This window comes from Pteropus medius, unplaced genomic scaffold (genome assembly GCF_902729225.1).
Source record: "Pteropus medius unplaced genomic scaffold, Ma_sr-lr_union100, whole genome shotgun sequence".
Classification (NCBI taxonomy): domain Eukaryota; kingdom Metazoa; phylum Chordata; class Mammalia; order Chiroptera; family Pteropodidae; genus Pteropus; species Pteropus medius.
The window spans coordinates 1,225,372-1,238,466 of NW_024343105.1; the positions used below are offsets into that span (position 1 = coordinate 1,225,372).

At 46.1% G+C, this 13,095-nt stretch overlaps 1 protein-coding gene and 1 pseudogene across 5 annotated transcripts in view; one reads left to right on the forward strand and one right to left on the reverse strand.

Moving 5' to 3' along the window:
• The window catches only part of AFF3 (ALF transcription elongation factor 3), a 461,951-nt gene that overhangs the window by 428,579 nt on the left and 20,277 nt on the right, over nucleotides 1–13,095 (forward strand). For all 5 annotated transcript variants that reach the window (XM_039867117.1, XM_039867115.1, XM_039867119.1 and 2 more), the window contains 4 exons: nucleotides 188–1,279; nucleotides 4,381–4,505; nucleotides 7,314–7,515; nucleotides 9,806–9,927. In XM_039867117.1, the coding sequence (XP_039723051.1) occupies nucleotides 188–1,279; nucleotides 4,381–4,505; nucleotides 7,314–7,515; nucleotides 9,806–9,927 (1,541 nt within the window). The remainder of the gene's footprint in view (nucleotides 1–187; nucleotides 1,280–4,380; nucleotides 4,506–7,313; nucleotides 7,516–9,805; nucleotides 9,928–13,095) is intronic.
• On the reverse strand, nucleotides 9,097–9,215 carry LOC120606056 (uncharacterized; annotated as a pseudogene).

The window sequence follows — 13,095 nt, forward strand, 5'->3', positions numbered from 1 at the left end:
GGACAGGAAAGGGACACCACAACGAGAGCTGCCCCACACTCCCACTGTGCCCACGTTCTTTTGCTTCCAGCCCATTGGTTTTCTGCTCATACACCTAGGGGAGTAAGTAAGATAAAAACAGCCCGGCCCCTTTTGAGTGAGTCAGTAGTAAAAGATGTTTTGTTTGTTGTCGGTTTTCTGCTTTTAGGCTGAGCCGGCGTCCTCTAACAAGTGGCAGCTGGATAAATGGCTGAACAAAGTTAATCCCCACAAGCCGCCTATCCTGATCCAAAATGAGAGCCACGAGCCGGAGGGCAGCCAGTACTACGCCCCAGGGAAAGACCAAGTGCAGGACTGCACGAAGCTCCCAGACGGGTGCCAGGCCGTCCTGAGAGAGAAGGACATCAAGAGCACTTGCAAGGAGGAGCAGAGGCCAAGGACAGCAAACAAGGCGCCAGGGGCCAAGGGGGTGAAGCAGAAGTCCCCACCCGCGGCCGTGGCAGTGGCTGTAACCACAACTGCCCCGCCACCTGCAGTCCCTGGCGCACCCCCCGACAACACGCCTGCTCGCAGGTCTGCAGGCAAGAAGCCGCCTAGGCGCACGGAGAGGACCTTAGCCAGCGACAGCGCCAACTGCCACCGGCCTGAGGAGCCCGCCGACGCCCTGGGGACAGGTGTGGTGATCCCCCCAGAGCCCACCAAAGCCAGGCCCTGCAGCAACAGCAGAATAGGCCACCGCAAGGAGCTACGGGCCTCTGCCTCTGTCACCTGTGAGAAGCGCCGCACACGGGGGCTGAGCAGAATTGTTCCCAAGTCCAAGGAGTTCATCGAGACAGAGTCATCATCTTCGTCCTCCTCCTCGGACTCAGACCTGGAGTCAGAGCAGGAGGTGTACCCTCTGGCCAAAGCACAGGCGGTGGCTGCTACAGCCTCTGCAAGTGACCAGAGGCTCAAGGAGGCTGCCGGCAGCATCAGCGGAGGCGGTGGCCCCCGTGCACCGGTGGGCTCCATCAACGCCAGGACCACCAATGACATTGCCAAGGAGCTGGAGGAGCAGTTCTACACACTGGTCCCCTTCGGCCGCAATGAACTACTCTCCCCACTGAAGGACAGTGATGAGGTCAGGTCCCTATGGGTCAAAATCGACCTGACCCTTCTGTCCAGGATCCCAGAACACTTGCCCCGGGTGCCGGGGGTCTTGAGTGCTCCTGCCACCAAGGACGCCGAGAGTGCACCTCCCAGCCAGCCATCCGACACACCTGCCGAAAAGGCTTTGCCAAAATCCAAGAGGAAACGCAAGGTAGGCTGGGAGATGATGGCCTGGCGGGAGGGAGTATGCAGGCATTCACGTGGTATTCTGTGTGTGCCAGGTACTGCTATGAGTGTAACTCAGTCCTTGGAACTGCTCAGTGCGCGAAGTACCATTATTATTCCCATTCTATGGTTCTAAATAACAAACCCCTATACCACTGCATGCTGAAGTAGGCACACAGGAAATCTTTATCAAGTGTGTGAGGCAAGCTGGAGGCTGGGCCTGTACAAAAGCAAAACACAGGGTGAACCCCATTCTTTGCTGGAAAGGGTGGGGTGACATCAGTAATGGGATCATTCACTGACTAAGAAGTCAACAGCCCCATAGAGTTCGAGGCTGGGACTGGGTAAAGCATGAACACAGAGTGTCCGACACCAGGGCCCTGCAGAAGGAGCCAGCTGCAGCATCAGAACTGGGAGCAGCTGTTGCTCCCAGTTGTGTTGACCGAGCAGAATTCAGTAGCGGAGAGGGACTGGGAGCAGGGCCTTGAGGAGGGGGGACATTCAAGTACAGCCACGTGTCCCTAACGGAGAGGGTCTAAGAAACATGTTGGGCGATGTCACTGTTGTGTGAGCCTCACAGTGCGCACTGACACATAGCTAGGTGGTCTAGCCCACTGCACAGCTAGACATGTGGGATAGCCTGTTGCTCCTGGGCTGGGAGCCTGTACAAGCACATTGCTGTCCAAACAACATGAGATTAAATCAAGCACAAGAGAAAATGATGCAATCAAGATACGCAGTAAATACAAGATGTATGAGGCTGCTGCCAGCGTAACACAGCACATTGTTTTGAGGTAAACTTTCTTTGTAAGTAGAAAGAATACGCTCTAAAATAATGATGAAAAATATAGTATAGTAAATGAATAAATCAGTAACATAGTCGTTTATTATCATCATCAAGCATTGTGTGCTGTACATAATTGCATGTGCTATACTTTCCTACAACTGACAGCACAGTGGTTTGTTTACATCAGCATCACCACACATATGCGAGTGATGTGTATGATGTTAGGATGGCTGCAATGCCATTAGGTGACAGGAACTTGTCAGCTCCATGATAATCTTATGGGACCACTGTCATATATGTGGTCCATCATTGATTAACACATCGTTACATGGTGCACGACTAATCAGAGTATCAGGGATTAAATTGCACCAAAAGAGGGAAAAGGGTGAACAGGGGAGCACAGGAGTGAGAAAGGCAGTTGGAGAGCAGGGAGGGCTGGACACCTTCCTGGAAGCAGACTCAACTGCTTAGCAGTTGTTGAAGCTTTTTGAGCATGAGAATAACTTAATCATGCATTAAAGCCAATTTTGAGGCTTTTTCACCCCCTCCTGTTGTTGTACCTTCAAAAGTCACTTGAACCACAGTGAAAAATACAATGGATGACAAACCACAGATTGCAGTAATCATGGGTGGTTCCAAATTTAGGACAAAATCAATAACAACAGTTAACACATAAGTATGTCCCCATGAGGGATGCTGTTTTAAGTACTTTACATATTAAATCATTTAGTCCTTACAGCTTTAGAGGCAAATACTATTGTCATGCCCATTTTACAGATGAGGAAGCTGAGGCTCAGAGATTCTGAAGCGTCGTGTCCCAGGTTCATTAGGTGATACGGGGCAGAGCCAGGAGAGAACCCTGGCTGTCCGGCTCAGGTCTCGCAATAAGAAGTCAGCCCAAGGTTTGCGTAGTGTTTTCCCACAAGGCCCCTCAGAAGGGTTCATGCTTGAAGTTTAATGCCTGTGGTTGCCATCTTGAAATTCTTCATTTAATGCCTGTGGTTGCCATCTTGAAATTCTTCATTTTATCTTTGTACTTGTGTTTCTCTAATGCGGAGTGATGGGACAGTAGAGTATGCACAGGGGCACATGGAGTTTGGCCCCCCTGCAGTCCCACCTATTTCCCCAGGACGGATTTTGCCTGCCCTTTGGCCTTTTGCACTTCTGGCTCTGTGCAACACCCCACCCTTGCCATTGCCTTCCATGGACGGGGTTGCTGCCTTGGGCCCCTAGGGGCCAGGGAGCAGGCACAGTGAGGGTGGAGTCAGGGTAGGCACCGTGCCCAACTCCAATTCAGGTATGGAGGGGTCCCAGAGAGGAAACTGCAGTCCCTTAAAGGTTGCTGGGTTGCCTTGGGTTGGAGAGTGGGCCATGGAAATGCCCAATGAGACTTCCTGACCTCTTGACAGCGTGAACCCTCCGCTGCTGGGCCATGCCTGTGCACCCCGTTGCAGGACAGGACCCCTGGGCACTTGAGAGTCTACACTCACCCCCTCCCCAAGAATCCCCACCCCTCAAGGAGTGCAGCATGAACTAGCAAATAAACACCACCATGGCAGGTCAAGGAAGAGACTTTGAAAGACAGGGAAATGTTTTCTACTTTAGTACTTTATGCATTACTCTTCCTGCTTTTAAAAAAAAATTGAAATATAATTGACATAACATTATGTTCGTTTCTGGTATATAATGTAGTGATTCAATATTTGTGTATGTTGCAAAATTATCACCATAATAAGTCCAGTTAACATCCATCATCATACATAGTTATAAAATTTTTTTCTCCAGATGATAACTTTCAAGATCCACTCTCCCTCTCTCTCCCTCTTCATAAAAGCCATGAATTTCAAAAGAAAAAGTCCAAACTTGTCACTTCCCTTATGGCATTAAGCCCAGAGCACGTTGCTATACCTTATTCAGATACCAAGAAATGCCAGAATGAGAGATACTGAAGCTGCAGTGTGAATTCAGAACAGGTCTTTGGCTAAATTGGGTGTGTTGATGGCCAAGAAGTTGTCATCATTCACAGTGTCCCCTCCCGAACTTTGGCCCCACATGGTACATGCTTTTCCTCTCAAAAACTGTCAGTAGTAAAAGGGACAAAGTTCATCTTTGATGAGGAGCTGCTGGGAACCTAAGCTGAGAGCTAATAATGCTGCCACCACCATGCTGCTGAGGATTCTCCGTGGAGAGGCCGGCACAGCTGGTCCCCTGGAAGGCCTGTTCTGTGGAGGTTGCTGACGCAAGCTCATTACACTCCCTTGAAACCCATAGTTGATTGGTTTTTGCTCATTTCCACACAGTGTGACAATGAAGACGACTACAGGGAGATGAAGAAGGCCCAGGGGGAAAAGGACAGCTCATCACGACCAACCACCTCTGTCAGTAATGCTTTGTCTGCGAACCATTGCAGCATGGCCATCAACAGGTATGCGTGTTCCCTTGAAGGTGGAGGTGAGCTGGGGGCACCTCTGGGTCTGCAAGTCATCAACTGTACTGTGGGAGAGTCAGATTTTTTAACCACTCCTCTGGTCTGGGTCTCCAGACTTCTATCCCTTGATTTCACTTCAGGCTAGTAATTGTACCAGGATATGTGAGCCTCATGTCACAGCCCCAGGTGTGCGGCAATACTTCTTTGTAACAAAAGACCAGTTACTGGTTACACACTCCCAGAAACGCACTCTTCCCTCCGAAAACTTAATAACTGAATTTTCAGACCACTATTTTAGTAGCCACTATACCCATAAGCACACTAAACTTATTATACAGAGGAAGAAACATCAACTTTGAGCGGAATCTCCATATGATGCTCCTGAAGCTCTTAGATTTGGACTAAAATTGTGCTGTTAGGGTCTCCGTCTCCAAGGTTAAATGGCCACCTGGTGACTCCTCTGAGGGGGTTCTAGACAGACGCATGCTACACTGAATCCCCTCTGTGACAAATGTCTTTCTAGCCAGGCAAGGTCCCAGGTATTTGTTGTAAGCGAATAGCTCACCATCAGTGACGGAAGCTCTTTCCATTTAGAGATACTGCAGCTTGGAAGCCGCTTTCCCTTGGCAAAGACACACTTCGCTCTCCCGGACTTGCACATTGAATTTTTAAGGGGAGATGAATGCTTCAGTGCAACACATAAAAATGTAAACCGGAAGGTTAGGAAAAGATAGAAAGCGACACTGAAACTCAAAGAGGAAATTGGAGAGTGAGGGAGGGTGCACAAGCCAGGCCCCACTGCAACATCAGGGTCACCTTGGACAGGACAGCGAAGGCTCTTGAGGGTGTCAGCAAGAGGGATGCTGGGCTCTCCCACAGACTCTGCACCAAGGGATAGTACCCCAAACTTTTGAGAAAATGCAAATGGGGAAAATGTGGTTCCAAATCATCTTTCAAAAATGTGCGGTGTAGTTAATATTTGTGCCTCTTTGTAAATGCATCAGGTACCCTCTCTAGCAGACCTACTAACTGCCATAATTTCTAGTAGCAATGACTATAAACACTATTTCAAGAGGTCTGTAGCAACTGTCACGTGACAATATATCTGTGATTCCTGCTGGTGGCACAGTCGCAGGTGTTGCCACTACTGCTCCTGCCATGCCCCTACTCTGGTCTCTTGTTTTCATTCATAATGGGAGGAAACGTCCAATTTCAGTGAGAGGTTAATGAAAATGAAGATGTAACTTTTTTCCATCCAAGTTCATGGACCCTGGGAAATAAGCTCTTTCTCTAGAGCCTTTGCAAGGCAGAGTCTGCTCGCTCTGGTTTCCTGGTAAATAACAACGTGATACATGTCAAAGTGCTTTGAGAATATTCTAGAAAAGATGGTCTGTGTACCTCTAGATTTATGATAGCCAGTCTCAAGTTTTACCATGTGATAAAACAACCCCATGTACAAGGTGATCACCCACGCCAAAGAGGATATCCAAAGTTTCTGAATATATAAACATATTATAATGATGAAGAAGAAATAATCATTATGTCTATGACAATATTTAATGTAATTATTTAGTTTTTCATGAACATTTAAAATGACGTAGTGTGCAAAATAGTAGACTTAAAAATAGGAATTTTTCTCTCACATGTCAAGAAACCATTATATGGAGACTATCGGCCTCCATCTCCAACATCGCTACCTTTATCATGAACTGAGCCACTTTTGATTGGCCCAAGGCAATTTTCCAGAAGGCATCCTCTCATTCCTAAGTTGTTAGACGTCCAGTGCTTTTTGAACCAGAAATCTCACACCACAAATTCTATCCCTCCACATATCTATTTGCATAACATTGAGAACCTTAGCTTTATTATTTGACGCCTGAGTTTGTAATTTCTATACTGTCGCCACCAGCTAAAGAAATTGCGTTTTGAAGTGACTTCAGTGGCTTGTTTGCAGTGATAGCCAACACAGGCAATTAAAAAGCCAATTGCAAGAATAACGACTAAATCTTTGTTAAATGGATTTACCTTTCTTAACTGACTCTTATCTATGAGCCTCCCAAATTAGCAATGATTAACTTTATTTCAGGCTAATGTGGTTTTCTCCCAGTTTTTTTTCAAAGTTAACTTTTAGAGAAAGTCCTGTCGATATAATATGAATTGCAAAGACTGAATACAAGTAACTCCCCTTCTCTGATGATTAATTTTGGGGGGAGTTATAGACAGTCATTTTGAAAGCAAAATAAGGAGCTAGAAATCGGAAAATATAACTTCTGATGACAGTTTCTATTCTGTGTTAATTCTGATCAATGCCTGGCTTGCTTGGACACCCAACACTCGAAAGTTGCTTCTTGCTTTGCAGGTTATTCTATGGTCCTGTTATTCTTCATATAATTAGTACAAGATCAGGTGTTAGCAAAAGTCCTTGCAGAAGTGGTGAACTCACATATCATTTGATTGACTTTGCCATTTCATTACTCGCTGCTTATGCTTATTAGGAAAATAGAAAGCTGTGTGCATTTTGAGATTCCTGGATGAAAAACTCAGAAAATGAAGGTCTTATTATTCTTAGTCGTTTAACTCCAGAATTACTCTCCATCCTGTAGGACGAGTAAAGAAACGATGAGTGAAATTTGCTTATTGTTTGTTATGGCCCTAATGCCATAAAATTGTTTCCTGGTATAATAATTCCCCCTAAACATCTTCCTGCCAGCAGGTTTTAAATAGGAGGTTTGGGTCATATATAAAACGTTTACCTGTCCCTGTGCCGACTGTGTGACATTCCATTACTGCGATTTCCTTTTTCAGCTTGGCAATACCCATAAATAAAAATGAAAAAATGCTCCGGTCGCCGATCTCACCCCTCTCTGATGCCTCTAAACACAAACACTCCAACGAGGACCTGACGTCTTCCAGCAGGTCCAATGGTGGCGGTTTGTTCACTTCTGCCCCCTCCAACAAAAAGCACAAGGCCGAGAACCAGCTGCAGCCTCACAGCGGAGAACTCACGGTGCGTTGGTGTCTTCCTGTCCCAATTAAAGTAAAAATGAAGCTGAGCACACCCGCTCCTCATCTCTAGCCCAGCAGTCTGAACACCAGCCTGAGGTCCCAGAAGGGTGCCCCCTGGCTACCGCGGGAAGTCCTGGCCCAGGAGAGCTGTAGAGGGACAGTCCCCATGAGGGTCCTTCTGCTGAGGAAGGCTCTTTGTAGGATTTCATTTCTCATCCTGAAAAGAAAGCACCCCAAAGCAACATGATCTGGAGACAAAGTGAATTGGGAGTTTTAGACAAACCTACCTTTTCATTGGAAAAGACTCCTTGCCCTGGGACAGTTAAACCTGGAATGGGGAACCCCAGGCCAAGATTTCAGGGCTCCTGTTCTGCCCTTGGTGACTAGTGTAGCAGCCACGATGGGCCACCCCCGCCACCACCCTTCTTCCCACAACCTCTTCAGGGCGATTCTCGTGCCAGGGAGGGCAGGGTATTGGGATCCACAGCCTGCCTCTCCTTATATCATAGTGGCCACGCGACCTTGGGCCACCTGCTTCATCTCTTAGAGCCTGTTTTATTTGCAAAACAGTGTCATAAGATTTAAATGAGATGGTGTTATTTAAAGAACCCAACACCTGTGGACACCTGTACAACTAACACTACTCATTAGTTCCTCTTTACTGCCCCCTCTATTGACCAGCGGGTGGCCCTGGACCAGGCATCCTGTGGGGCACATTAGCTCATTCCAAACTCTCCCCCCTGAGTTCTTCAGGTTACTTTGCCTGTCAAAACCAGCCGGCTTGTGAGGCAGAGAGTGATGAGACACGACAATAGGACCCTGCAGAGAGGTAGCGGGAGGCAGTACTTAATACTCTGTCCCACGAACTAAAAGATGTAAAAATGCTGTGAGAAGTTCCCACAAGAGCCTAAATCTTACCGTGTCATCAGGAAGCTAACCCCCTATGTACCCTCATTTGGAAAGAATTACCTTTAATTCTAGGCTGCAGGATCTGAGAGAACCACACTAGAAAAACCTGAAATAAAAAGCTACAATTCAAATTTAAAAACAAACAAAACTTTTCTTTGCTTCTAGACCCTTATGTCACAAGCAACTATGGTGTGCTAACAATTGTAAAAAGAAATTACAGACTTTATTTAGCTATTCTTTCACGAAACACATGTTTATCGAGCAAGCACTTGCTGTGTGCCAGGCAGTGGAGATAACAATGATGATCTAATAGATTCGGTCCCTCCCACACGAAACCCTAGCCTGGCTGGGGACTAGAGTGACTTAGCTGAGGGGTCACACACATCCATAATTAGTTACCATGCCTGCCAAGAAGGAAACGCACAGAGTGCCAGAGGCTCTTACAAGAAGGCTTGATCAGCACGTGGAAGCGGTCCATATTTAAAGAAGCATTTGTATACACTCTACTTTAATTACTTCAGAGGAATCGATGTGAACAGTTGTGTTCTGACCCACATATTAAGCATACCGTGAGTGCTCCATAAATATTTGTATCCCCAGGAAATACGATTTTTTAAGTTTTCCCCAGATCAATAGTGTTGTTTTTCAAAAACACATTTTATTTTATTTTTTATGCCTACAGCACCTGGTCTTCCTAGGTGGTCTCCCATCCAAGTACTAACCAGGCCTGACCCTGCTTAGTTTCTGAGATCAGACAGGATCGGGCTCGTTCAGGGTAGCATGGACATAGACCAAAAACACATTTTAGTATCTAGTCATTCCCTCTGGCTTTTTCTAACCTTCACAGACCGCAAATGATAACTAGTCAGTTGGCGGCCTGAATGACTTCTCTTTTCTGAGGAACCATGAGTTACAGCTTAGTGGTTCAGAAAGCTTGGTCCCTGGATCAGCGTCACTTAGAACTTGTTAGAAATGCATGTTCTCAGGCCCCACCACAGGCCAACTGAATTGGAGACTCTGGAGATGGGGCCCAGCAGTCTCTGATGTTGATGCAGAGTCAACTTGGAGAACGCAGGTCTGGTCAACTGGGAAAAGTAGATGCTAAGCCCTGGGCCTCCACCCACCGTCGCCGTTTGCGCTTGGGCAAGTACCTTAACCTTGCCAAGCCTCAGTTTCTGCATCTGTGAGTGACCTCCCTCATGATAGTGTGGTGAGAATGACACTGGACCCCATACCTGATAGCCCTCAGCTTGAGAACTGGAATGCATGCATTCTTTTTCTTTACTTAAACAAAAAATCAGACACAAGGTGTTCTGGGTAACAAACCTGTTACCCAGGCAGAGGGCAAGTTTCTCAAAGACCGTGTATTGTTTGTTGTTCAGAAAATGGTTCACAACAATTCGGAAAATGCTGTCCATAAGTCACGGCCACAGACAGAGCCATGGTCTCCTGGCTCCAACAGCCACCAGGACTGCAAGAGGCAGAGACTTGTCTTCGACGATATGTAAGTGTGAACTCTGTTGACACACTGAGGAACAAGGTGAAATGACAACTCCACATGTAGAAGGGTTACATGCATCTAAATTATAGTGTAGCCATGTCCGACATGACTTGGTCAGTTAAATGTTCCCCTCTCAAAGGGACTTGCACCTTAACTTTTACTGGACCCCTGGGTCCTGGCCGGACTTTTGAATGGCTATAACGACCAGTGCTAATGCGGTTGCATCCAGGATATCAGAAAGCGAAGGCATTTGGGTGTTAATGAGTCTTACATTTCTGAGCACCTGTGTTTGGGGCTGTCAGTGGCTGTCTGCTACCTGAAAGAGAAGCTTTTTTGTTTTTGTAAATTATAACAAGCAAAGAATAATAGTGGTTCGCTCCTGAAGGCTCTCTTCCTCTAAAATGATATATTCTTAATGACAGTATAAACAGTTTTTATACAGGAAAAAATATCCTGTCCTTGTTCACCCAGTCCTAGCACTAAAACCCAATTATTACTTCCATTCCCAGCATCAGTTTAAAAAGAGGAGAAACAGGAGAAATAGATGAATAAAAATAACATCCCTAGAACGTTCTTGAGATGCTGAAAAAGACAAATGAGAAATGGTAAAAGTGGCACTGAAAATTATTTAGACCCTTAGGGGAAAAAATGTGTCAAGGACAAACCTAGAAGGCAGAAGTATGGTTTCAAGAGTTTAGCTTGATGCCTGTTTCGACTTTGGCTGTTCACCGAGTACCAGTGCATGTCTGTGTGAGGCACGACACTAACTCTTGGGGTGGGGAAGCGTGTGACAATGGGAAAGCCTGCCTTCAGATAACTTACAGTACAGCTCAGGACAGATGATAAACCACTAAGCCCAAAGTTGGAAAATTAAAGGACAGTAAATGTCTACACATCCAGCTTCCTTACCAGAAAAAATGAGGGTCGTGACACCCATCTCCCGGCGGTTCTCCTAGGGTCCAGTTAGGTGATCTCTCCTCAGGGTGGTCATCTGGAGGAATGAAAGCACCGTGCAGAAGTGACGGTTCTTTCATCCTCGGCCTTCTCCCCTTTTCTCCCACCCTAATTTCACCCAAGTGTAGATAAGGTCTGTTCATCACCTCTGTAGACGAGTCCAAGGAATGGAATACTAAGCTGTGGTCCTCGGGAATTGCCTGGGCTTCAGGAAGCTCATTTGGGCACAGAATTTTGGGACTGAAAGCTAAATCCACAATATTTTGTTTCGTTTAATGAACATGTTCCAAGATAGCTGGATTTACAAAAGTTTGCAGGTAGCCTGGGAGGACATGTATTTTTCTCCTCCTGTCGCTGCTGCAGCTGCACTCAATCCCAGACTCGCTCTCCTTCTGGCCCTCATCACCTCTCTCCTCCTCCTCTTCTCCACTGCTCTAAGCAGCAAAGGAGGTGATCACAGTTAAACAAAAATCGTTATTGGCCCGAAGCTTTTCTGAAAGAAAGGGTTTATTGAGCCACATGCTCCCCAGAAAGGGAACAGATCCTGGGGCATGAAGTCTAACTCACCAGCAGCAGGGCTGGATGAAGCAGGTCACATGTCACCATCCTGGAGTTGATGGGTGCTTTTATACCTTATGTTTTGGAGAATAAAGACGTAAGCTGTTTTGAAAGAAGCAAGAGCAGTTCTAGGACAGATGCACAGTCCGTAAGGAAGAACCATTTGTTACCTTTGATGGGTTACAAGCAGCAGTCCCAAAGTGCATGCAGAGGCGGGGTGGAGCCCCAACACACATCCAGGAGCATGAGAAGTCTGCTGTTGGTTGGCCCACAGCCAGTAGCTGCTTGCTTGGTCTGGTCTCTTCCTCCCACTCTCCACACTGTAATTTAGTTTAGGACACCTCAGAATTTTCCTTTTGTCATCATTAATCCCCTGGGGCGGGGCCCTGTTATGAGACTACGGTCAGTTGATCAACTACCTATGTATTTAGAGTTCGGTGGTATAAATTATTCATGTGAGCTTGAACCATTTGTGAAAACAGGAGATTAGAATCATGTTTAATGGCAGTGTGGAAATCTGCATTCAGAAGTCATAATCTAACCACCTGGTCATACACAAAGTATGTTATACACTGAGGTGCTCGAAATGTTAAATGTTTCCAGTAGGTGAAGCTATGGGTGTGGCATTTAAACACACATACACACGCACACACAACACGCACACATACACACAGAGAAAATTAAAATGTAAGGAATTTTCCAGTGTGTGAACCAGAAAGCAAAGTCAGAATCAGCAACAGCTAAATGATCGGACTTGGAGCTGCAGTTTCTCAAGACTACTTACAAGAGAAAACATTTCTCAGTCTGCCGGGGTTAATACAATTTTGTCACTACGTGTATCAACAAGGAGGCTGTTATCTTTGGTTATTCCCATTAGCAACATGTCTAATTTTTCTGGCTGACAGCGACAATAATCACCTTTTATGGACATAGATCTAATAGAATAAAAAAGCACTCTTACATGTCCATCACTTGGAGAGAGCGACATCCTGTTTAATTTGCCCTGTGTCCCAACTGATTTGAAATCAAAATCCATAACAGTGAAATAAAAGTGTGACTCAAACGGCCACTCAACTACTGAACTAAGAAAGCCATAAGAAGGTTCTTCTGCTTGAGAAGCAAAATTAGGCATGGTCTCTTCCTTGAAACAATAAAAATAAGTGTCTTTAAGAGATCACTGGGCGATGAAGTCACCTATAATTTGTCTCCTAGTTTCAACTAGCATGTGCTGAGCACTTAACAAAGCTCTAGGTGCTGTGGCAGGAGCTATGATACACAATTAATTCTCAGTTGCTAATTCAGGGGAGAGGGAGTCCCATGGGTGGCTCCCCCAGGAAGGCCCCCAGGGACCATGAAGCCACTTCCTGCTCCTTCCTTCCTCGTGTTCTACGGCAGCTTCCCCACCAGCAGCTTCCCCACCAGCAGCCTCACTGACAGATGAAGACCTGACTCCTGTCACTTTCCTTCACTTCTCCTCACTTGAAGGCGTCAATAAGCAGTGAAATGACCGAAGAGAGGCTACCAGTAAAAGAAAAGAAAGAAGTAGAGAATTAGCAGTGGAGTAGAGTTGATGGGAATCCAGTTATAATGATCCAAAAAGTAACAGATGTTATTTAATTTTTAAAGCCGCATCATGTGGCTAAAAAAAAAAAAAGAACA